This window comes from Oncorhynchus mykiss, chromosome 26 (genome assembly GCF_057628025.1).
Source record: "Oncorhynchus mykiss isolate SJ-2025 chromosome 26, ASM5762802v1, whole genome shotgun sequence".
NCBI classification, from domain to species: domain Eukaryota; kingdom Metazoa; phylum Chordata; class Actinopteri; order Salmoniformes; family Salmonidae; genus Oncorhynchus; species Oncorhynchus mykiss.
The window spans coordinates 20,198,389-20,224,254 of NC_143047.1; the positions used below are offsets into that span (position 1 = coordinate 20,198,389).

The 25,866-nt window shown below is 45.9% G+C and overlaps 1 protein-coding gene across 4 annotated transcripts in view; it reads left to right on the forward strand.

The window, feature by feature from the left end:
• LOC110506586 (furin-1) overlaps nucleotides 1-21,791 on the forward strand; it is a 101,059-nt gene extending 79,268 nt beyond the window's left edge. For all 4 annotated transcript variants that reach the window (XM_021586313.3, XM_036964202.2, XM_036964200.2 and 1 more), the window contains exons 7-16: nucleotides 1,423-1,511; nucleotides 5,536-5,708; nucleotides 7,415-7,627; nucleotides 8,989-9,089; nucleotides 9,918-10,021; nucleotides 10,330-10,447; nucleotides 11,877-12,056; nucleotides 12,143-12,267; nucleotides 12,702-12,830; nucleotides 17,891-21,791. In XM_021586313.3, coding sequence (XP_021441988.1) covers nucleotides 1,423-1,511; nucleotides 5,536-5,708; nucleotides 7,415-7,627; nucleotides 8,989-9,089; nucleotides 9,918-10,021; nucleotides 10,330-10,447; nucleotides 11,877-12,056; nucleotides 12,143-12,267; nucleotides 12,702-12,830; nucleotides 17,891-18,504 — 1,846 coding nt within the window. In that variant the 3' untranslated portion in view covers nucleotides 18,505-21,791. The remainder of the gene's footprint in view (nucleotides 1-1,422; nucleotides 1,512-5,535; nucleotides 5,709-7,414; nucleotides 7,628-8,988; nucleotides 9,090-9,917; nucleotides 10,022-10,329; nucleotides 10,448-11,876; nucleotides 12,057-12,142; nucleotides 12,268-12,701; nucleotides 12,831-17,890) is intronic.
• Nucleotides 21,792-25,866: the final 4,075 nt, after the last annotated feature.

Sequence of the window (25,866 nt, forward strand, 5' to 3'; positions counted from 1 at the left end):
CCCTCTGGTCCTGCAGTTAATCCAGGTTCCATGACACTTGTTAGTGGGACATTGAGCACTCGGGTAACTCTGACATTAATCTTTGACTCACAGCTCATAGCCGCGTCTAAAGAGATCTCAGATGGATTGGTTGATCCACAGTGCAGCGCTCTCTGATCCTCTTGTTTAATGGGGCCTGGTCTTCATCCTGTGGGTTTAATGAAATACATTAGCCTAGCCTAACGCCCATCAGTCAGGCCTGGATAAATGAGGTTAAAGTGTTGCGGAGGTTGTTTGAGTACAGCTGACCCCCCAGAATTAAATGGCAGTTAGAAGATGTCCCACTATAAGAGAGGTACTGGAGGCATTAAGTCCCTTTCATATTCTTTAATTGCTCATCGAGGGCCATGGCTAACAGCTTGCATATGCTGCTGCTTTCATAGAGCTCTGGTGGCTCAGTCACAGTGCTCCATAGAGCCACATGCTGAGACCACATGCAAGTTATCAATGGAGGGTGTCAGTCTCTCTCAGCCCACTAGGGTATTTCCCGTGGGTTATGATAGAACACCATAGTACTGGTTTATTTACTCACCCTGAATGGGAGCCTGCTGGCTGGGCTGCTTTCCTTGGCAGTGGAGCTGCTCTCTGCTGATCTGGTGTATCCGACCCCTGGCATTATACGCTCCCACTGATTGTCCTGGGGAGCTGGTGGTTTGGAGGACGTTTAGTGTCCGTGTCCATCCGGTGGTGCAAAGCGAGCGGAGGAATGAACCTGACTGGAATGTGGTGGTCCACATTCTCCCACCGATCCCCTACAGCGCTGAGAGGGAGAGCTCAAACCGGAGAGGCACAGACCCAATGAAAAGCCCTTTTGTGGAAATGGCAAATCTAATTTGTTTCCCCCACCGTAAGATGGTAGCATGTCAGCTCATTTTGCCTTTCCTTGCTGCCGGCAGGCCCCGCAGCCCCAGACTCATGGTCAGGCCTGCTGGAAGGGAACAGTCTAGTGTTTCATGACCCTCGCTCACTGACTGACTGACTGTTTTTCTCTGGGCTACAGCTGAGTCGGAACAGCTGAGAGGCAGCCAGAGCCAAGGACTTGTCTACATGAGTTTGTTTTTTGTCGATGGCCACAGTATCGCAGGGAGTGCATTCCTACACAACCTCCTGTATCTGTTAATTTACTCTCTCCAAGAGCTCCATTCATAGATAATGCACACTGCCTGGAGACAATTATGTAGTTTGTAGCTAATGTACACTGTGTTTATTTGGGTAAATCACATCAAGATGAGGACATATATTCTCTCCTTCCCCACCGTTCTCTCCCTCCCTCCGTTCTCTCTCTCGTTCATTTGCTCACTCTTGCTCGTTTTCTCTCTCTCGTTCTTTGTCTCTCTCTCTCTCTTTCCCTCCCTCCCTCTCTCTGCCTCTTTCTCCCTCCAGGCATGGGACTCGTTGTGCAGGGGAGGTGGCAGCGATGGCCAACAATGGGATCTGTGGAGTCGGAGTGGCCTACAACGCCAAGATTGGAGGTACAGTACCGTAGAACAGAGAGTGATTGATGTCATCTTTCTCTGTTTCTCCTCCATCTTTCAATTCTTCACGTTTTCTGACTGCTAAGACGTGTGCTGCATCCGTACTATTCTGAGCTCAGTTTGAGCAGGAGTTGCTCAAGGGTAACTCTTCCTCCTCCACTTCTCGCCCGAGATGACAGTGAGGCTCTATGAACATTAGGTGTGTGTGATAATCTGTGTGCAGCGTGACTCCTCTGAGTCCATGCCTCAGTGTAAGCGTGTGTAATCCCTTTAATTAGAGCCATCTCTTTTATCCAGTCAGTTCATGCTCTCATCTCATTACCCCTCTGCATGTTTTATCTCTCCATACCGCTGCATGTTTCCAGCTGTCACAGCCCGGCTAAATCCAACTCATAGTTTTAGTCCTTATTGGTCACATCCAATAGCTGTCTGCCGCCACTTCTCTACTGTCTGGAGTAGTACTGTCTCATTTAAACGATGAACATACATGCAAGTCTTATTCAGTTAGTCGAAAAATAAGTTTCACATTGTATGCCTCCTGCATTCAGCCTCTTCAGCACGACTACTTCCTTTATAAAGGTAGACTCCACACTGGGCAGTGATTAAACAGTCTGCCTTGGAACCTGCGTGTTAATGAGATGGTTAATGAGCAGCAGCTTCTGCTCACCTTCCCCACTCAGAGGACAGAAACTTTCTGACCAACCACAGTCCTTCCAAGACTGCAGCAAGGGTGCCCTGTCAGGCGTAAAGGAGTGTGAAGCAGAGGAACAGCAGTTTGTGTGTGTGTGTGTGACCTACCCGCAGGCTTGGCCCAGTCCGGCAGCTGCCTGTTAATAAGTGAGTAGAAATACCCACTTCTATAAATAAATATTTTTTATTTCACCAGGTAGGCTAGTTGAGAACAAGTTCTCATTTACAACTGCGACCTGGCCAAGATAAAGCAAAGCAGTGCAACACAAATGACAACAGAGTTACACATGGAATAAACAAACATATAGTACAGTAGAGAAAGTCTATATACAGTGTGCGCAAATGAGGTAGGATAACGGAGGTAAGGCAATAAATAGGCCATAGTGGTGAAATAATTACAAAAAAGCAATTAAACACTGGAGTGATAGATGTGCACAAGATGAGTGTACAAGTAGAGATACTGGGGTGCGAAAGAGCATAAAAATAAATAATATGGGGTGAGGTAGTTAGGCTATGTACAGGTGCAGTGATCTGTGAGCTGCTCTGACAGCTGGCGCTTAAAGCTAGTGAGGGAGATATGAGTCTCCAGCTTCAGTGATTTTTGCAGTTCGTTCCAGTCATTGGCAGCAGAGAACTGGAAGGAAAGGCGGCCGAAGGAGGAATTGGCTTTGGGGGTGACCAATGAAATATACTTGCTGGAGCGCGTGCTACGGGTGGGTGCTGCTATGGTGACCAGTGAGTTGAGATAAGGCGGGGCTTTACCTAGCAAAGACATATAGATGACCTGGAGCCAGTGGGTTTGGCGACGAATATGAAGCGAGGGCCAGCCAACGAGAGCATACAGGTCGCAGTGGTGGGTAGTATATGGGGCTTTGGTGACAAAACGGATGGCACTGTGATAGACTGCATCCAGTTTGCTGAGTAGAGTGTTGGAGGCTATTTTATAAATGACATCGCCGAAGTCGAGGATCAGTAGGACAGTCAGTTTTACGAGGGTATGTTGGGCAGCATGAGTGAAGGATGCTTTGTTGCGAAATAAGACGCTGATTCTAGATTTAATTTTGGATTGGAGATGCTTAATGTGAGTTTGGAAGTAGAGTTTACAGTATAGCCAGACACCTAGGTATTTGTAGTTGTCCACATATTCTAAGTCAGAACCGTCCAGAGTAGTGATGCTGGGCAGCGATCGGTTGAAGAGCATGCATTTAGTTTTACTTGCATTTAAGAGCAGTTGGAGGCCACTGAAGGGGAGTTGTATGGCATTGAAGCTCGTCTGGAGATTAGTTAATACAGTATTCAAAGAAGGGCCAGAAGTATACAGAATGGTATCGTCTGCGTAGAGGTGGATCAGAGAATCACCAGCAGCAAGAGCGACATCATTGATGTATACTGAGAAGAGAGTCGGCCCGAGGATTGAACCCTGTGGCACCCCCATAGAGACTGGCAGAGGTCCGGACAATAAGCCCTCCGTTTTGACACACTGTTTGTTTGAGAAGTAGTTGGTGAACCAGGCGAGGCAGTCATTTGAGAAACCAAGGCTGTTGAGTCTGCCGATAAGAATGTGGTGATTGACTGAGTCGAAAGCCTTGGCCAGGTTGATGAATACGGCTGCACAGTATTGTCTCTTATTGATGGCGGTTATGATATCGTTTAGGACCTTGAGCGTGGCTGAGGTGCACCCATGGCCAGCTTAGAAACCAGATTGCATAGCGGAGAAGGTACGGTGGGATTTGAAATGGTCGGTAATCTATTTGTTAACTTGGCTTTCGAAGACCTTGGAAAGGCAGGGTAGGATAGATATAGGTCTGTAGCAGTTTGGGTCTAGAGTGTCACCCCCTTTGAAGAGGGGGATGACCGTAGCAGCTTTCCAATCTTTGGGGATCTCAGACGATAAGAAAGAGGTTGAAAAGGCTAGTGATAGGGGTTTCAACAATTTCGGCGGATAATTTTAGAAAAAGAGGGTCCAGATTGTCTAGCCCGGCTGATTTGTTGGGGTCCAGATTTTGCAGCTCTTTCAGAATATCAGCTATCTGGATTTGGGTGAAGGAGATTTCTAGAAAGGCCATACTGTGGAGGGCCTATTGCACTGCCCCTCCACCAGCTTTAATATCATACACACCTCAACAAACACAACTATGTCTTACTATACACGTGAGGACTTTTTGCGGCCCAACAATTGATTCCCATTCAAAATCGTATTTTACACCTTACCCTAAACCTAACCCTAATTCTAAACCTAACCCCTAAGATACCTTTTTTCACAAGTGAGGACCAGAGATATTTCCTCACTTCTCTGAATTGTATTGGTTTATTATTCTTGTATGTCATTCTGGTACTCACAAGTATTGTAAAACGTGTATACGCACGCACACACACACACACACACACACACACACACACACACACACAGACACAGACACAGACACAGACAGACACACACACACACACAAAGAGAGAGAGATCAATCTAATATCCTATCACTCTATGGCAATGACTACCAATGAAAGGCAGGTCTTTGTCATCCCACCAGAAATCCTACCACTATTCCAGAGCACAAACTGTAAGCTCAAGCTTTGACCTTAAGATTTAGAAAGCTGTATTGGCTTCAACCCACCTACAGAAGAATCCCTGTGTGTTGGTGGAGGTAAGGGGTAGCAGAGATGGGCGCAGCGCTCCCCAGATAATGGGCTATCTCCTCCTATAAAACTATTTGCTCGTTTCGTTCTGAGCTCTACGGGGACCCTGAGTCAGGGCCCTCGCCGCTGGATGCCTTTGGAGAACTTCAAAGGGCTGAACTCTGTTTGTTTACTTTAACCGGTATGAGGGCAGTATGGATAGCTTGACCCTCCATGCATCAAAGCAGCCAACGCGTTTGTTTTGAAGATGTCTGCCTTCGATTTCTCAGATTTCTATCTGCTGGGCTGAGAGAAAGAGGATGAGGAGGCTCCGAAAACTGCCCTGGAGGCTGGCGCTAGAAAACGTTCAGAATCGATGGCTTTAATATACAAAAAGCATTGGGATATCCCAATTCAAGTGTCCCTCTTCTGCCGAGGGGATTTGTGCAAAGCAAAGTCCACCCGGATTCAAACTTCATCTGTTTTCTTGGGAGGGAAACAGAATGTTCTCATTTATGATCTGTAAACGAACCTCCAGTATCAGAGCTTCTTCAGATCTAAGACTTATTTATCACCAACTCTGCTGCTGACTGTTTGTTTTTCTGTGGAACACTTCCTACCAGTGGTTTTGGTATTTGAGTTTAACCTTGCCTGCATTTCTCTTCAAAGAAAAGGAGTAGATGGTTATTAGAGTGTGTGTGTGTGTGTGTGTGTAGGAGTGCGTATGCTGGACGGCGAGGTGACCGACGTGGTGGAGGCCCAGTCTCTCAGTCTGAACCCACAGCACATCCACATCTACAGTGCCAGCTGGGGCCCCGAGGATGATGGGAAGACGGTGGATGGGCCCGCCAAGCTCGCCAAGGAGGCCTTCCTGCGTGGAGTGACCGAGGTGTGTGTAAATATCTGTGTGTTCTGGGCCTCAGTTGTGTGCCGCATTCCCAATGCCTGCCTCACCATCCCAATGCCTGCCTCTACACACAGATAGTAATTATGTAGTAAACTATTCAACCATTTTGAAGGACAAAGGCAGCTTGAACAACGCAAACGCACTTCATGACCCAGACGATTATGAATGGGGAAATTTGATTTGGTCACAGTGGAAGTATCAGGCTTTCTAAACTCCACTAAGGATAAAATAATAAATGGCCTGAACAAATACTGTAGGAAAAAGAATCCTCAATACAAAGCACTGAAAATATTGTACATTCATAACCACCTGAAATGCACTTTACACAATCAACTCTCTTCACATCACTACCGTACCACAATTGTAGAAGTGATTTCAGAATCTGAGTGGGAGGATAATTGTGTTATGAGAATATCTCAATTAAACGCCATTGAGCTCAGGTCACGTGCACATTTTCTTTTGCATGTGAAATGCTAACAGTTGTAAATAGTTCATGGGGCTTTAACGTTAGTGTGGCAGGATTCAGAGAGACCGAAGTCTTAGCTCCAGCTCCTCCGTCTCACATGGGCATCCGGGCAGAGCATTGGCATACTGCAAACTCTGAGACAGTGACGTACTGCCAACCCTGAGACGTTATCTCTCTGTGTGTGAGAGAGAGACTATTGCTTTTAGGCATTTTGATAACTACTTAAAGAGCAGGAAGGTTACTGGTCCTGGTCTCTAGTGTCAATAGGAAACAGTAGCTGGTTTGCTGAAGGCTCTGTGTCTTTAATGGGCTTCTTACTGTATACAGCTTCCACCAAAACAAATGTGATTACAAATGCTTATACTATAGTTAAGCAATAAGGCACAAGGGGGTGTGTTTAGTCTTTGTATGTGTGAGTGGAGGGAACAGTAAGCATCCCGACTGCAGACGTATAGGGGCCATATGCCAGGCTCTCTTTAGTGTACACATGGGAGTCTGCATCCATCTGATCCCAGTTCTAAGTGTAAGAGGGTGTGAGAGAGCCAGTCATAAAGCATAGAGCCGAGCCAGGGCCAACGGGCCATTCAGACAAAGAACCATCAGACCTTATGGGGCAAACCCCATCTGAGGGCCATTACTGGTGCCCTGTCTACCGCCATTTATTACAGGCCTGTCAAATAAAAAGCATATGGCATGTAAACACACTATTCTATAGGGAGCCAGGGCATCATCAGTAGCGCCAGTCTGTTGTTTACACTGTTCATGATGGTTGCGTGTGATGGTCAATGCGTGGAGGCAGCACCACCCAGCACAATGGAGCATTCTGTGGGACTTTGATATTTATTCACTTTGAATGCTGAATAGCACAGATGATTTATTGCTCAGGGTTTGTTGACATACGGTCCGGTCCCTGTTGTCTTGTATTGCGGCCGTGGTACATTAAAGCTCTTTGGATTCAAAGCGTCTGAGTGATCACACGGTCCTGTGATGTATGGATGAGCTGTGGCAGGTCTTTCAAAGATGGACCCTGGAAATAGTTGTGCTGTAGTATCAATGGGAATCTAATTTAGATTGAATGACACTGTGTTCCCCTCTCTCATTAGCTGCGCCACACCAAGATACACATGCATGTGGTCATGTACGTCAGAAAGGCCTGTCTAGAAGTGGTTGTCTAGGTTTGTTATTGACTCTGTTCTGTCTGTCCGTCTCCCTCTCCCTCTAGGGTCGTGGGGGCCTGGGCTCCATCTTTGTGTGGGCATCAGGGAACGGCGGGCGTGAGAAGGACAGCTGTAACTGTGACGGCTACACCAACAGCATCTACACCCTGTCCATCAGCAGCTCCACCCAGAATGGCAACGTGCCCTGGTACAGCGAGGCCTGCTCCTCCACCCTTGCCACAACCTACAGCTCTGGCAACCTCAACGAGAAACAGATAGTGAGTTCAGTAGACACGTGCTCGCGCACACACATACACACGCACACATATACACTTACAGTGGCAAACGGAGCGGGGAACACGGATTTTGATTAATTAACATACTGAACACACAGTCTCATTCACTCCCAGTGTGAGGATCATGAGGAGTGCGGGAAATGTTTGTCTGTACAGTCTGAAAATGGGCATGTCAGAAAACATTCAACTGAGTGGTGGTGTGTATGCAGGGTGGAGGAGTGTGTGTGTCGGGACTCCTGTCCTATCCTGTGAGAGTCTTGTGCTCTGTGGTTCCAGGGCCTCAGTGATATTATGTTGCTAACTGCAGTGGGAGATCACACAGCTTCCACTGAGCTTTGAAGAGGAGGAAGTCTATTTTACAGCATATTAGTCAGGGGAATGATGTGTGTGCTTCAGTGAGATGGATGGAAACGTTTGATGTATAGCCAGGGTGTTGATGTATAGAACCAGGTTGACTTGGCTCCTGGGATCCGTAGAGTATCTCAGATGGTTGAATCCGGAGCCAAAGCACTAGTCCAGACTCTCTAGCTGTACTCTAGAGGTTTGAGCGTTTCTGGATGTCCTAGTTAGCCTGTATCCTGTTGCACTTCTTTCTTATTTCTGTTGCACTTCTTCGTCGGTGTTCCTATTGGTTTTAGTGCTCCTTCTTCCAGCCAGATAGAATCTAAGCCAAATGCTTATTGGACTGTTTGGTTCTTCAAGGCAGGTTGTGTGTGTGTGTGTGTGTTCAGTCTGGAGGAATGGCTGAGTCAGTTCTCACTGGCCTGCCTCAGACAGCCATGGCCTGCAGTGACACTCTCTTTCCCGCTTTCCTTTTCTCTCTCTTCATAAACTCTTGCTCTTTGCACTCTTTCCCACCCGCCCTCTGAGGCCCATTTGAATGAAGAACTGTAAAACGTTAAAATCCCATCTCCATGTCTCGCCCTTGCACGCACACACACACACACACACACACACACACACACACACACACACACACACACACACACACACACACACACACACAAGGTGGAGGATGGAGAGCCTCTCACTAGGAGAGATTACAGTACAATACTGTATAATGGATGTTCATCCCAACCTCTTGCCATGAGGCATGCTGTACACACGTGATTAATGAATTGGTGTGTTTCCACATTCATGAGTAATCATGTTAACCATGTGTTGATACATAAATGTTTATCAAAGTAGATGGGGCTGAGTAGAATATGATTTTTATAGTGTATAACTTACACTCCTACTGATTGTTTCAATAGAAAGTTCTTTATTTGCCCATATATTAGGTGTTAACATTTCGGCCCGGTATGTGCAGCACCATATCTAACTACAAACTCTCTTCCTGTCAGGTGACAACGGACCTCAGACAGAAGTGTACTGACACCCACACGGGCACCTCCGCCTCGGCTCCTCTGGCTGCTGGGATCATCGCTCTTGCACTGGAAGCCAAGTGAGCGACTCTTACCACCTGTGTCTATCTGTGTCTCTGTCTCTTCTTTTGGTTGTCTCTGTTTGTCTCAATGTCCCCTTGCTTGTTCCTATTTTTCTCTGTCTGCTTCTCTCCCTCCTTTGTGTTTTTTATTGTCTGTTCACAAATATTTGCTGTCTGAGCGCACACACAGATGTCTCAGAAGTACGACAAACTCTTGGGGGAAGGCAACTGTCTTGTAATAATGTATTGTGGATCAGAATAGATGAGTCAGTTATCTCCTATCATTCTGTTATGAACGTGTCATCAGCTCAGTACTGTAGTCTGATTTGGGAACAGGGCACTTGTGACCAGTAAAAACCTTCTGTAATTCCCTGTCCATTAAAAGTGTCCGACTGTACTGCAGGGCTTTTTGCCTTTCCCTTCAGTCAAAGCTGACCTTTCAGTAAAAGAGAACCGACGAGGTTTAAACTCAATGTTTCGCTGGGGTACTATACACTATTTAACTCTGTTTTACTGTAGGCTTTTACTGTTGCTCTGCTGGGTGGAACTGCAGTAACACAGGGTTTTATACAGAGAACAGAGGAGAGTGGGAGAGCAGAGATGTGACTGACAGAGGGATCTGGTCTCTTTATCTTTTCAATGCAGTAACATTAAGCCTGATGTTCAACTTCTAGTGCACATGGGCACCTAATGCCATTTCTTTTGCAATTTGTTGCTATGCATTGTGGTACAGTAGGATATGTTGTTGCATGTTTTACTGTCTTCATAATCATGTTAAGTGTATTTCAGATCTGGAATCTTCTATATTGATGAAAGGTATGGTTGTGTGTGTGTGTGTGTGTGCAGTAAAAACCTGACATGGAGGGACATGCAGCACTTGGTCGTGAGGACCTCTCATCCCGCCCACCTCCTCACCAACGACTGGAATACCAATGGGGTCGGCCGAAAAGGTACAGCGAGGCGTTCCATTAGCTGAGCTCGGTTGACCATCACTCCCGTGCCCTGCCAGTTACACAATGGAGACTGATCTATATTGTATTTACATCAATTGATTTAAAGTTGCCTACATTAAAAAATTACAGAAAGCCATGGATCCAAAGTTCAGGGAGAGGTTTTACTGGGCACACAGCAGGGTACATGCAATAATCTAATAGTGAAGAGGCCCTTATTGAGTTGGAACTGGAATCGTGATGAAGTAGCCTTTCAGCAGTCTATCGATCTCTCTTTTTCCTTCTCTCTCTCTGTCGCTCAATCTCAGTGAGCCACTCATATGGGTATGGTCTGCTTGATGCCAGTGCGATCGTGGCTCTGGCTGAGAACTGGACCAATGTTGGGCCCCAGAAAAAATGTGTGCTGTCCATGGTGGCAGAGCCCAGGTGAGCTACACACACACACACACACACACACAACAGCTCTACCAACTCGACCTGTAATACCACTGTTTGGCTGGCAGGAGCATCAGTACTAGCTTCATAGGGATTACATTGGTTTTGGGTATAGTACAGTTAACCTATCAGGTGATTAACATATAATACACCTATGTGATCCTTATTAGAATAGGATGCTTCAAATTGTGTGTGTGAGAGTGTCTCACATCTTGGGGTGGGGTCGGCTGTGGAGGTGATGAGCGCTGCTTTGTGTGGGCTGGTTTGTGATGGCCCGTAGGTGTGAGAGGTGCACATGTGGGACCAAACTGTCATACCTCAGTGTGACTGCACGTCATGTTTAGATTCTGAGCATGGCACCGGGAGCCCATTGATAGGCTCTGCTGGGTTCTTGTGTGTGTGCTAGGGTGATGATATTTTGAACCTGGGGGAGCATGTTTAATAAGGGAAATAATCACTTACAGATGAGTCTCTTTCTGCTTACATGTTCTCCACGCTGTCCTGGCTGTCTCTAAACCTCTGTCAATATTTTACTCTTTCACTCTCTCACTCCTTTGCTCTTGCTCTCTGTTCCTCTCTCATTCTCTTTCCCTCTGTCTTGTGCTCCTTCTATCTCTTCCTCTCTCTCTATCTATTCCCTTTACACTTTCTCTATCTCTCTTTCTCTCTCCCACTTTAACCCTGCCTCTACATACTGTAGCTGACAGGTTCCCAGCCCTGTTGTATTGTCTCTGTACTGGTCCCCAGATCACAGCCTACCACTGGAGCCTGTGTTACAGGTGTTAGTGGCATGGTGTTTGTGCAGTGTGCATTGTACAGTGCAAGAGGTGTTGCTTCTCCTTCACTCTCTCTGACTGTTGCGGATTAGATCCTAACATTTTAAGGGATTTAATTAGGAGGAAGCGGTGTGTTTTTACACCCAGTTCACCGATTACGGCCCGTATTTTCTATTAGCTGGACGCCATGGCTTTTGTAAAGCCTCATGCCCTCCTCTCTCTCCTCCTCTGGGTTCAGTTGTAGTGGATGTGTGTAAGCTGCTAAGCGGATTGGGGGGAGTCGGGGGAGCCTGGTACTTTTCTCCTGTAGAGGACAGGGCTGCTGCAGGACCTGAGCTGCTAATCCTGTTTCAAGGCCGCAAACCCTGTGCCCTCAGCAGGCTCTCACTCACACACATACTTCTCTCACACACTAGTCCAGAGCGACAGTCACACACTCATGCAGCATCACTCACACACTCAGAGAACAATTATAGTCATGCACACAGATGCTGTCACATGCTCACTCCCAGCTGTGACATCTTCCTCACAGACACCAAAAGCCAGCAACATGAGAACACAAGCCTCTTTAATCACTATGCTGTCTTTGTGGAAATGTATGTATTTGGTCATATATGCTGATGTGCTGTTTATCTGTGTGTCAGGAACATTGGGAGCCACCTGCTGATCACCAAGACAGTGGACGGCTGTGTTGGGACAGCCAACCATGTGAGCTCCCTAGAACATGCCCAGGCCCAGCTCACCCTCTCCTACAACCGCAGGGGCAACCTGGGCATCTACCTGACCAGCCCACAGGGCACCCGCTCCACACTGCTCGCTCCCAGGTACACACACGCACACACACACACACACGCACGCGCGCACACACACACACACAGTGTATTACATACTTCCTGTCTCTCCTCTGCAGGCCTCATGACTACTCATCAGAGGGCTTTAATGACTGGGCTTTCATGACCACACACTCATGGGACGAGGACCCCCGGGGGGAGTGGACCCTGGAGATGGTAAACGTGGCAGGGGCCAGCGACTACGGTAAGACACCTCATTTACTACCTTATTTGCTATTGTTATGTCTGGAACATTGTCTGGGAGCTCAGAGAGAGAAAGAGAGTGACAGGGTTTCTGTTAGTGCAGCCGTGTCTGACTAGCAGTGTCACTGAAAGAATGTGTGTGTGACGGGATGTATGCTTGTATTTGCATTTATCTGTGCATCAAATGTGTTTGATTCATTGATGTACTGCGTGTGAGAGTGCGTGCATGTGCAGTAAGTGCTTGATTTATGTGTTAATGAATTTGTTTATTTCATAGTGTGCGTCAGTGCATGTGTGCATCTAACGTCATTCATGTGTTGATGATTGTAGAACCCACCCTGAAGAGTGCCAAAGCCTTGCTGGTGTAGACAGTGGCTTGGAGATCTGTGCTGTTGTTGCTTATGTGTAACACTCTCTCTCCCTCCCTCGGTCTAGGCACTCTGACCCAGTTCACCTTGGTGCTGTATGGTACAGGCTCAGACTCTCCCAGCTCCACAGCCAAGGACCTCTCTCAGCCCAGTAACGGCAGCTGTAAGACTTTTGACCTACAGCAGATCTGCATTGGTAAGAATGTTACTGTTGGTTACTGTAAGAGAATGTACATTCTGTACCTAGGGTTAGGCAACTAGGGTCTCGAAGAGCTGTGGTGTGCCCAGGCTTTTGTTCCTGCACAGCACAAATGCACCTAATTTCTAATGGATCAAAAGTCTGCCCCACTGTGGCTCTACATGCTTCAGTTACCTACCCCTACCCTAAGCCTAAATTTAATGAACAGGTACATTTACACTGCACACTGTACAGGTAAGACCGGAGAGATTAAACACTGGCTCGCATATCAAAAGTGTATGGCTTGTATAGGTTAAACCCTAGAGCAGGAGTCTCCAACAGGTAGATTGTGAGCTACCAGCAGCTCGCAGCCCACCTATGATAAGCTTGCCAATGAATTCTGAAAGTACATGCATTTTTTCATGTGTTCTATCACAAACTGTTGTAAACATAAGGCTCCCTCCCGGCTACTATCTAATCAAAGGCACATTGACATTATCCCACCCCTGGTTAGCCACTGTTGACTTAGAAATCCAACTCAATTAAATGTGAACAAACATTTAACCTCACAGAACTAGGCTATATCATGATTATTTGTATGAATTGGGTGGCCATTGCTTTGCAAACTCTGCCATGTTCTATAGACATCAACACTTGTCTTCTGATGTGGTTTAAGCATTGACATGGACACCATTTTTGTTGTTTTCTTTATGAATAATTGTTATATTGAGAGTAAAAAATACAATTAAACTGCGAGAAGTGAATTTAGAAAATACAAAACACAATTTTATGGGGCCTGTCATGACAAATACTGTTTATTAACCATTATATTACCTGGGCATATTGACAGAAAGCACAAATCTTGTTCACTAAGGATCCGGGGAAGAGTTGCATGGTAGAGGAGAATAAAATAATGTGCCTATTTAAAAGCTGTAAAAAAAGAGTAGGTTGTGACATGTTTACATTTTTAAAAGTATAGCATTCATGCTAGAGTTTCGAGACCACTGCCCTAGAATAAGACTGGGAGAGACAGGAACAGTCTGACCCCTGCAGGATCCCCTGGGTATCGCAATTTAACACTTGTTGGTATACTGTATCAGATAGTGAGTGGCGTAATGGCATAGATGTAGGTTGTGAAGCAAGAACTCTGGATGGTTGAGTTTGTTGATCAGCTCGTCCTCAGAGACATCTACTGCGATAAAGTAAACATGGGGGCAGATTAGCGAGGACTGCATTTTCCGAGCTAAACTAAGACGCACCTCCAACACACAATTCTGCCCCAAAACAATCCTAAAAACAGGACAGGTAAAACAATAAAAATGGCATTATGGAATGGACAACCAGTGGGTTACATTGGTTTCAAGTTTGTATCTGTACATATTTGACGAGCTGATCATAGTGGAAAATAAAATACTTCTGCATTAGCTGTTGTGTTAACAAATTGACTCATTGCAAGTAGACCCAGGATAACTCCTGATAAAGTTGGGTAACTTAGTCATGGGAATCAGGACTAATAAAGCAACTGCCTGTTTTAGGAACAGTAGGCCTACCAAATGGATGGACATTCATAAAATTCCATTTCAGGCCGACACTGTAGGCTAAACCCCACCGACTGACACCAACATCAATTGGGTGTCTTTTTTTGGTCCTGTCCGGACCAGTCTCTTTTTTTTTGGTCCTGTCCGGACCAGTCTCTTTTTTTTTGGTCCTGTCCGGACCAGTCTCTCTTTTTTTGGTCCTGTCCGGACCAGTCTCTCTTTTTTTGGTCCTGTCCGGACCAGTCTCTCTTTTTTTGGTCCTGTCCGGACCAGTCTCTCTTTTTTTGGTCCTGTCCGGACCAGTCTCTCTTTTTTTGGTCCTGTCCGGACCAGTCTCTCTTTTTTTGGTCCTGTCCGGACCAGTCTCTCTTTTTTTGGTCCTGTCCGGACCAGTCTCTCTTTTTTTGGTTCTGTCCGGACCAGTCTCTTTTTTTGGTCCTGTCCGGACCAGTCTCTCTTTTTTTGGTCCTGTCCGGACCAGTCTCTCTTTTTTTGGTTCTGTCCGGGACCAGTCTCTTTTTTTTTGTTGATTTCCACGCCCACGGATGTAGATTTTTGGTCCGGACCAAATCTGAACCAATTATAGACGTCTATATTTGGTTTGGTCTGGGCCTCCCGAGTGGTGCAGTGGTCTATGGCACAGCATTGCAGTGCTAGTTGTGCCACTAAAGATTTGGGGTTTGAATCCAGGCTCTGTCGCAGCCGGTCGTGACTGGGAGACCCATAATTGCCCCAGCGTCGTCCGGGTTAGGGAGGGTTTGTCCGGCATGGATGTCCTTGTCCCAACACGCACTAGCGACTCCTGTGGCGGGCCGGGCGCAGTGCACGTTGACATGGTGCGCGGTGTTTCCTCTGACACATTGGTGCGTCTGGCTTCCGGGTTAAATGGGCATTGTGTCAAGAAGCAGTGTGGCTTGGTTGGGTTGTGTTTCGCAGGGCGCCCGTCTCTCGAAATTCGCCTCTCCCGAGTCCGTATGGGAGTTGCAGCGATGAGACAAGACTAACTACCAATTGGATACCACGAAATTGGGGAGAAAAACCGGGGGGGGGACCTAACAAATGAAAACATTTGGTTTGGTCTGGACCGACCTTCATTTGGTCCCAACATAGACGGCTGGCTATAAATGACATATTTTTTAACTTTCATTAAGAACTGAAATTTTACCTGATTTCAACATCTGGAAAATAGGTATTTTAAACATCTGGAAAATAGGTATTTTAAACATCTGGAAAATATGTATTTTAAACATCTGGAAAATATGTATTTTCACCTTTCATTCAGAACCTAAAATGAACCTCACTTCAACATCTGGAAAATACTTAATTAATGGGACTATTCTAGTTTTGTGGGGGTATAGGAGGAGGGTGGGAAAGCAGAACGGCCAGGACCGGGCCTGGCTGTGATCAACACATTCAGCCAGTTAGTAGATGACAACTCTTATTAGTGCAGCCAGACCAGCCCTGTAGACATACTGTATCATTTGTGTTGGAATTTCATCCCTACTGCTCCCTCTTCCCCCTTTCCTCTTGCCTCTGTCATCAACCCCTTCTCCCTCAACACTCTCACTACTCCCACCCTCTTCCTCTCTCTTCCTTCCTCTCCTCCCTCTGTCATCAACCCCTTCTCCCTCAACACTCTGTCACTACTCCCACCCTCTTCCTCTCTCTTCCTTCCTCTCCTCCCTCTGTCATCAACCCCTTCTCCCTCAACACTCTGTCACTACTCCCACCCTCTTCCTCTCTCTTCCTTCCTATTGCCTGTCATCAACCCCTCCTCCCTCAACACTCTGTCACTACTCCCACCCTCTTCCTCTCTCTTCCTTCCTCTCCTTCCTCTGTCATCAACCCCTTCTCCCTCAACACCCTGTCACTACTCCCACCCTCTTCCTCTCCTTCCTCTGTCATCAACCCCTTCTCCCTCAACACTCTGTCACTACTCCCACCCTCTTCCTCTCTCTTCCTTCCTCTTGCCTGTCATCAACCCCTTCTCCCTCAACACTCTGTCACTACTCCCACCCTCTTCCTCTCTCTTCCTTCCTCTTGCCTGTCATCAACCCCTTCTCCCTCAACACTCTGTCACTACTCCCACCCTCTTCCTCTCTTTTCCTTCCTCTCCTTCCTCTTGCCTCTGTCATCAACCCCTTCTCCCTCAACACTCTGTCACTACTCCCACCCTCTTCCTCTCTCTTCCTTCCTCTCCTCCCTCTGTCATCAACCCCTTCTCCCTCAACACTCTCACTACTCCCACCCTCTTCCTCTCTCTTCCTTCCTCTCCTTCCTCTGTCATCAACCCCTCCTCCCTCAACACTCTGTCACTACTCCCACCCTCTTCCTCTCTCTTCCTTCCTCTCCTTCCTCTGTCATCAACCCCTTCTCCCTCAACACTCTGTCACTACTCCCACCCTCTTCCTCTCTCTTCCTTCCTCTCCTTCCTCTGTCATCAACCCCTCCTTCCTCAACACTGTCACTACTCCCACCCTCTTCCTCTCTCTTCCTTCCTCTCCTCCCTCTGTCATCAACCCCTTCTCCCTCAACACTCTCACTACTCCCACCCTCTTCCTCTCTTCCTTCCTCTCCTTCCTCTTGCCTCTGTCATCAACCCCTTCTCCCTCAACACTCTGTCACTACTCCCACCCTCTTCCTCTCTCTTCCTTCCTCTCCTTCCTCTGTCATCAACCCCTTCTCCCTCAACACTCTTGTCACTACTCCCACCCCCTTCCTCTCTCTTCCTTCCTCTGTCCTCCTCTTTTCCTGCTGTCCCCTTTCATTTGATCCTTCCTTTCTCTCCCACCCACTTCAACTCTTTCAACAGGGAGAGAATGACAACTGATTATGAACCTAGTAATTAGATATGGGTAATGGCCTGTCTGACCGTGTAGGCTGGAGGGAATGCGCCTTGGGTGGATGCAGAGGGGAGGTGTGGAGCCTCAGTAGCTGTGTGTGTGAGATTAGCTTTCCAAATCATTGGGGGAGATAAGGAGTCACAGGGTGCTGCAGTGATAACACACTAATGCCACTGCCAAACTGTTCACATGGATGTGCAGACTTAGTACAGATAAATGCTTCAGAGTTTATTAGAAAGTCCATATATCTGCGATATTATTTCCAACTGGGTTGGCAAAGCACGGCTCAGGGCATAGATATGCTACATTGCATTTCTCCTCAGATTGATGAGCGATTTACACACGTTGCATTTGTCTCAGCACACAATCTGCACAGCTCATCAACACATTCACACTCCAGACAGTTTGCGGCAGGAAACTGTTCATTCTAGCAGAAGCTACATCAACATTATGCAGCTTAAGTTGAGGGCACATTCACAGGCTCATGATTTTAATGCCCCAGAATGAGGCGACACGTAATGTGCTGCATGATTGTCGTGGCAAACTATTCAAATACAGTTCACATATTTGAAGCTTTGTGTGAACTATATCCATTTATTACCTACCGGTGGTTGTGCACTAACCGTGTTAAATGAAGAATTTGAACACCAGCAGTACTAAAATATGTCTGTTTCTCCTCTTGTCTCCTTGTATGTAGAGTGCAATGGTGGCTACTACCTCTTCCAGCAGGGCTGTGTGAGGGGCTGTCCAGCCGGCTACACCGCAGGCTCCCAGCTCCTCAGTTACACCATGGGGAACTCTGTGGATCCAGCCTCGGTCCCCTCCTGCCTGCCCTGCCAACCCCCCTGCCTGACCTGCAGCGGTCTTAGCCCCAGCGCCTGCCTCTCCTGCCCCCCTCACAGCCACCTGGACCCTGTGTCCAGCACCTGCCTGCACCTCAACCAGATCCAGAGGGAGTCCCCCGGCAACTTCATGGTGGGCCAGGGCAACACCGGTCCCCGCCCAGAGCTCAGCTCCCGCCTGCCCGTCACCATCGCCGTGCTCAGCTGCATGATCATCATGGCCACCTTCGCTGGGGTGTTCGTTCTGCTGCAGCTGAGATCTGGAGTCCTGGCCAAACTGCCCTCACTGGAGGAGGCCGGCTCAGGCCTGAGGGGGGGCTTCGGCCTGGGGGGCAGCAGCAGAATGGTGTCGTACCGCGGTATCCCTACAGTGTGGGGCGACGAGGGGGTGAACACTGACTCCGACAATGACGAGTTTGACGTCCACAATGAGAAGACTGCCTTTATCAAAACACAAAGTGCTCTTTAACCCCCTCCTGTCTTCAAATTCCTTCTTTCTACAGCCTCTCCCCCCCAATCACTCTTGAGTCGTCTAATTCCGGGCTCCCTGTCCTCCTCATGGTCTCCTCTGGTTTCTCTTTCCCTGTTTCACTCCCTCGTTCTTCCTCTCATCGGGTTTCATTCCCCAGGTTTAGTGTTCCACTCTGTAGTGGGTGACGTGATGCGAGACTGGAGTCACGCGGAACAGGGATGGCCTGAGCGCGCTCGGCGCTCGCTTCACACTCGGGTGCTTTTCTATTAAACTGTCTCTCCGTGCCCTTTCGCCCTCAATCACCATCAGACAGAGTGTTTTCTGAACACAGCCCATTTCCCGGACGGCTCCAGGGTTTCCCTGTCACAATAAACAAACCATTATTGTTTGCTCTCTCCCTCCTTTTTTTCCCTTCTTCAGTTCCAGTGCAGTAGCCAGATGAGATTGTAAATTGGGGGTACACTGTGTGTGTGTGTGTGTGTGTGTGTGTGTGTTGAGTGGACAGTAAGATCCGGTCAGGTTCTGAGAAGCCACAGTGGAGTCGTCAAAGTCCCACGGTTTTGGTGAATCAGCCCCAAGCCCTCCCAGAGCTGCGGTGTGTCCATGCTGCAGTATGAATGTGTCTCTCTCAGCTCTGGCTGGATACAAGGCTACGAGTCCATGAGACTAGCAACGCTCACTCTACCCCCAGCATGAGGGGGGGGGGGGGGGGTTCGGGCCGAGTGCTCGCTCGCTGCCAGATCTCCAAAGATAGGTCAGCAGTTCACCTAGCTAGGCCGCCACACTTTACTGGGCCTCAGATTTTTGACCAAAATAATATTGCCTCTATGATTAAAACCCCATTCCCAAGGAAAAAAGTACCTAGGACTAATTAAATTGGCTTTCCACTTAAGTCTTTTAATTGCTCAGCTTCTGAGGGTGAGCGTGTTAGTGAGATGTATTGTGGATGGGGCTCAGTACAGTAGAAGTGACTTTTAACACAAGGGTTTCTCTGAGCAGCTTATACAGGTAGTGAGAGGAGTGTGTGATAGAGAGAAGGGTTTTACGCACTGCAGAGGAGAGAGAGAGAATAACACAGTCTGGCCATGATTACCGGACGGGGCACTCTACTCTCTCTACTCTGCTGCTCTTTTAATGCTGTTCATCACACACACTTTGCACTATGTTGGTCTTATGTGTCTGAGTGTGTGCCGGCCAAGTGTGTGAGCAGGTGTCCAGTTGAGCAAAAGGAAGGAATGACCACATTAGGAATACTAAGGATGTGGTTGTGTTTGTCGGCTGAGTTATGATACTGGTTGGCCTATGTAGTTTCCCTGTCTGCTGTTCTTTAAAGAACTGCCTATTTCAAAGAACTGAGGTTGGCTATAATAAGCAAACATCTTTTATCTGTCTATGAGACTTATCACTGCTTCTCTCCACTCGCCCTCCAGTCGTCATCAGGGGTGTCGATGCAAACTACAGATAATCTGTTTCATATACTTGCCAATGAATTATATCCTGAATGACACTACAGCTCAGATGTGTTCCAAGGGAGTTTTTTTTTCTATTCAAACTGTGTCTTTATTGAAACACTTAAGTGAATATTTGGCTGCATATCTTCCTTCTACAATCTCCTGTACCTCATTCATTCATCCATTGGACAAATATTGGATCCATCCATCTTTTTTTTTATTTTATGTTGAAGTTATTTTTCATTTCCAGCAGATAATAGGGGGCTTCGCTGAGAGGGGTTGTCATAGTGACAACATGCATAAAAGATTGATGCAGCTGCTCATCCCGTCCTCACTCGGATCACACAGCAGAGTACATGTGTTACATAGCGATGATGAAGGATTATATAGGTCAAAGGTGAAAGCTTTTCAGAAAAGGATATTTCTTTTCAAACCGTAGGAGTTTTCCTTTCACTGATTTACACTTCTACAGTAATAAGAAGACTGAAATGTCTATCTACAGTGCCAGGGCTGTAGGGCTGCATTCTCGCTCTGTTATTTCTCTTTCTCTCCTCCCCTACTCTGTCTTGGCACAACTTAAATGTAAATTAATATATCCTGATTTATGCCCTCTGAATATATTGTTTTCAGGATTGTTTTTTAAGGTGGTGGGGGGGGGGTGGGGGGGGGGGGGGGGGGGGGGGTGATCCCTGTGCTTTAAATCTTATGTAATTATAAACATTGCTGAGGAAGACTTAATCTTCAACACACAGATTGGGGAGTTGCTATCCTCTGAATGCAAAGTAATGACGGCCAACTTTGAGCAAAATATGTAATTATTACAGAGATGGAATAGTGTGCCATTTAGCCCTGGCTGATGTAAGGTGCAGTAATGCTGTCATTGATGATAATTTTTTCCCTTAAAATTAAGTAGTAACCGATAAATCCTAAGAGATTTTTCTTCCTACCAGAATTATAGTTGAGCCGCGGCTGAGGCAATCATTTGAATGCCCCAACGTACTTCCCCCACTTACATTCGTTTCATCTAAGTTGGTCACTCCTGAATGTGGAAATCTCTATTGCATTATAACAGTATGTCTAAGGAAACGGACAGCTGCTGGGGAGGAGGTTGCGCCCTTTGCAGTGCAGCCTCAATACTACATCTGACTGCAGCAGAGTTTCTGGCATTACCAAAGACAGGGCAATTTAGAGTTGTGTACAGTTCTGCTTCAGATTGCTGAGCCTGAGTTAGGGAGATGACGCAATCTGAGGTTTTCTATATGCATTGATTCATAAATCAGATGACTGTCCTCTTTTCTTTTAAATCTTTTTTTTTTAGCCCTCTCTGTTATTCCTGCTTTTTAATGCAGAGACCTTTCCCTCTCCACCCCCTGCTTGGTGTCGGTGGTGGAGCAGAGACAATCTGTATGCTGAGATGCAGGGTTGGATGTGGAGGGAGCAGATTGAGAATGTATCCCATCCCCATACACTAAAGGGCTGAGTGAGGCTGTGTGTGTGTGTGTTATAACTACAGAAGAAACACACTCATGGGGGTTAAACAGAGCTCTGGACATGCGGCCCATCCAGCTCTGTCCACCTCTCCACACCTCTCCTTATCAAGTCTTTGGCCTGGGGCTACATATTATACCTTACAGAAACAGTGACCTATGAATAATGTAAAAGAATGACTACCTTAGATGGGACAGAACTCTAAAAAAAGGCCTATTTTTGTACTATATATGGTGCAGTGTAATTTTCTTGTAATTTAAAGATTTCTTTTTTTGCTCTTGTTAAATTTGTCCTTTTTATTTAATTGATAGATTCTATAAAAAATAAAGATCTATGCAAACTTGAGGATTTGTCATGTGCTTTTCTATGTGATTAATGGTTGGCTGTATTTCAAGAATCAATATCTTCTGTCCAGCTAGATTGAATTGAGTAGAGTACTTTATTTCACCTGAGTGCTGTGCTCCAGTACAATGACAGTTCATATATAGAGTCAAAGGATAGCTCTACAGGAGTTGGACAATTGTGGTAAATGAAAGTAAAAGTACAACTGTTTCTTACATCCGCAGTACTGTGTATCACACCAGAAGAGCTACAGCATGTGGCCTCCACCCGGGTTGGGTAGGTTACTTTCTTAACATAATCCGTTAATTACTAAACTCAGCAAAAATAGAAACGTCTCTTCAGGACCCTGTCTATAAAAGATAATTAGTAAAAATCCAAATAACTTCATAGATCTTCATTGTAAAGGGTTTAAACACGGTTTCCCATGCTTGTTCAATGAACCATAAACAAGTAATGAACATGCACCTGTGGAACAGTCGTTAAGACACTAGGCCATTAAGGTCACAGTTATGAAAACTTAGGACACTGAAGAGGCCTTTCTACTGACTCTGGGGAAAAACACCAAAAGAAAGATGCCCAGGGTCCCTACTCATCTGCGTGAACGTGCATTAGGCATGCTGCAAGGAGGCATGAGGACTGCAGATGTGGCTAGGTCAATAAATTGCAATGTCGGTACTGTGAGACGCCTAAGACAGCGCTACAGGGAGACAGGACGGACAGCTGATCGTCCTCGGAGTGGCAGACCACGTGTAACAACACCTGCACAGGATCGGTACATCTGAACATCACACCTGTGGGACGGGTACAGGATGACAACAACTGCACGAGTTACACCAGGAACGCACAATCCTTCCCATCAGTGCTCAGACTGTCCGCAATAGGCTGAGAGAGGCTGGACTGAGGGCTTGTAGGCCTGTTGTAAGGCAGGTCCTCACCAGACATCACCGGCAACAATGTCGCCTATGGGCACAAACCCACCGTTGCTGGACCAGACAGGACTGGCAAAAATTGCTGTTCACTGACGAGTTGCAGTTTTGTCTCACCAGGAGTGATGGTCGGATTTGCGTTTATCGTCGAAGGAATGAGCGTTACACTGAAGCCTGTACTGTGGAGCGGGATCGATTTGGAGGGTCCGTCATGGTCTGGGGCGGTGTGTCAATCTCAACGCTGTGCGTTACAGGGAAAACATCCTCATCCCTCATGTGGTATTATCCCCCTTCCTGCAGGCTCATTCTGACATGGTCCTCCAGCATGACAATGCCAGATACTGTTACTTTTGATTTTGACCACCCCCCCACCCCTTTGTTCGGGGACACATTATTCAAATTCTGTTAGTCACATCTGTGGAACTTGTTCAGTTTGTCTTGTTGAATCTTATGTTCATACAAATATTTACACATGTTAAGTTTGCTGAAAATAAACGCAGTTGACAGTGAGAGGACGTTTCTTTTTGTGCTGAGTTTAGTTGTCCAAATTGTAATCAGTAACGTAACTTTTGGCCAACGTTACCCAAACTCAGTAACGTACATTCAGTTACTTCTGGAATACTTTCCCCTTAAGAGGCACAGGTTAACGTTTTTCGTCATGAATCTTGTTCTGGAGGCAGCTATGCAGAGTGGTCACTAATTGCCACAGTCATAAAATATGATTTTAAACCTAACATTAACCACACTGTTAATGCCGAAGCTTAAATTAAAAACAAAAAGCGTATTTTTTTGGTTTCATTAATTTTTACAATATTGACTGCAGCTGACCCAGCGGAAATCGCTCAGCTCTGCGTCGAGGACAAGACTCATCTCATTAAACGTCAACCTGTTAAGATGCATTAGAAAAAAACTAAAATGAATATTACCAATTGAACAACATCCATTGCAGGATAAATTAGAGTTGGCCATAAATGGAGAGTTGGCCATAAAATGTTGCATTTTACTTGATGGGTTGGTTACGTAGGCTTATTCTAACCAATTGCGTTCTACTACAGATAATGCTATTACGCTATATCTTTACATAAAAAAAACACCAGTCTGTCAGATTTCCGGTCATTCCAATTAATTTAATACCCCTTGATCTTCAAGAATAGGATTTGGATATATAGATTAGCCAAATTGTTTTACCTCCGCATAACCCCAAAACTAAGGACTAATTAGCCTACTCTGTTTATGATTTATTTTGATGTTATGGAGGATTGATTAGGCTCATTGCTTTGAGTTGAAAAAGTAAATGCTGCTCTCGGGAATGGCATGCTTTGAACACTCCCAAAAAGTGCTTTTTTGCATGTGAAAACTGGAACGAGGTAAAGAGTTTCAAGTTGGATATTCAACGCTTTCAACCCTCAATAGCTTTCAAACCACTTGAGCTTTCAAACCACAACTTTGCACAGGTCTTATTTTCACGATTTGGACATTCAATCGCATTCCAAAGCTAATAAACATGTGGAAATGTGAGCAGCATTTTGTATTCCTAGTTGAATTAGTTAGGGAGCGTAAACAAAGTACAAACTATTTATACATTAGAAATTCAATAGCTCCCTGGTTGTGACCTACTTGACTCAAACAAGGTTCAGAATGTCCACTGTCTACCCTTCTATATTGCACACCCTTTGGTTTGTTCATTTTCATCTCACATGTTTTTACATTAATTTTTCAAACTTTAAAATATCAATAGTGCCTTGGTCATGTGACCTACTGACTTCAAACCAGGTTCAGAATGTCCACTCAGTGGGCCTACACATTGCACACCCTTTAGTTTGTCAGTTTATCTCACTTGATTTTACATGAATTATTCAAACTTTAAAATTTCAATAGCTCCTTGGTCATGTGACCTGACTTTAAACAAGGTTCAGAATGTACGCAGACTACCCTTATATATTGCACACCCTTGAGTTTGTCCATTTTCATCTCACTCGATTTTACATGAATTCTAAAACGTCAATAGCTCCTTGGTCATGTGACCTACTGACCTCAAGGTTAAGAATGTCTACGGACTCTGCCTTCATATCACACGTATCTGACTGATAGAGTAGTTAACAGTGATTACTATTATCTGTCTGACCCCCTTGCATCCTCAAACCCTCCCAGGATATTACAATCTCACAACGCAGGATATTCCATGGTCCCTACATTCCTTTCTAACAGTCCTCAAGCTTCAATAGGACAGTCAATGACTGTAACGGTTGAAAGTCAATGTTATCATTTTAGCATAAAATGTTGTCTCCAGTTTCTTGCTTTCTCGGGTCCTGCTGAGTGAACGGTAATTGATGCCTTTTCAGTCTAGCTCCAGTTAGGTGTCATTATGTTATAAGCACCCCGCCACACCACTCCCGTTTCATAACACCCTCAAACCTTCTACCATTTGTCTACACTTCAAGAACCATGAGAGCCCTCTAGCTGTAGACGCCCCCAGATCCATGACAACTGAGATTCCCATATCCTTAGCTTGTAGGTCTAAAAGCGTTTTTGTCCATACTATGTTGAAATATCAAAGAGTAAGCATTTTTTTTTGACTCTGGAAAGTCATTTCAAGTCAAAGCCTTGTTTTCCCTGGTACATAAACGTATACTACTAACTAGTTCTGTTTATTTTGACTTTGCATCATAAAAATCTTGTTGGGAGCTGTAAAAACACTTTCACAGATGTATGTTAATGAAGAAATCCTACTGCTCAGTGCAATGGTAAATGTTAAGTCAGCTGTGGGATATGGACAGTAGAGGAGGATGCTGTTGTAGTGACAGTAGAGTCATCACTATTTTCAGGGCTTTGTTTTTGAGGGTCACAGCACTGGAGAATAACCTGGTTCTGATCCAGATGTACCGGACTCATTTGCCTGAGGGTGGCCTCTAAAATAGTGAATACAGTTATGTTTGCTTGTACACTGGTCAACCTTAGGCACTGCATGCAATACTTGCTGTTGTTTGTAATAGTTATTGTCATGTTTTTGTCCACATTTGTTTGGAAATACGTGTAACTGTCCTTTGTCGTTGGCGCATACAGCTGCATGGTACTGTGATATTAGTTGTCATGTTGTCACTAAGCTGGTTGTTGTTAGTCTAAAGCATACTTTAAAGTTTGTTTCATATTTT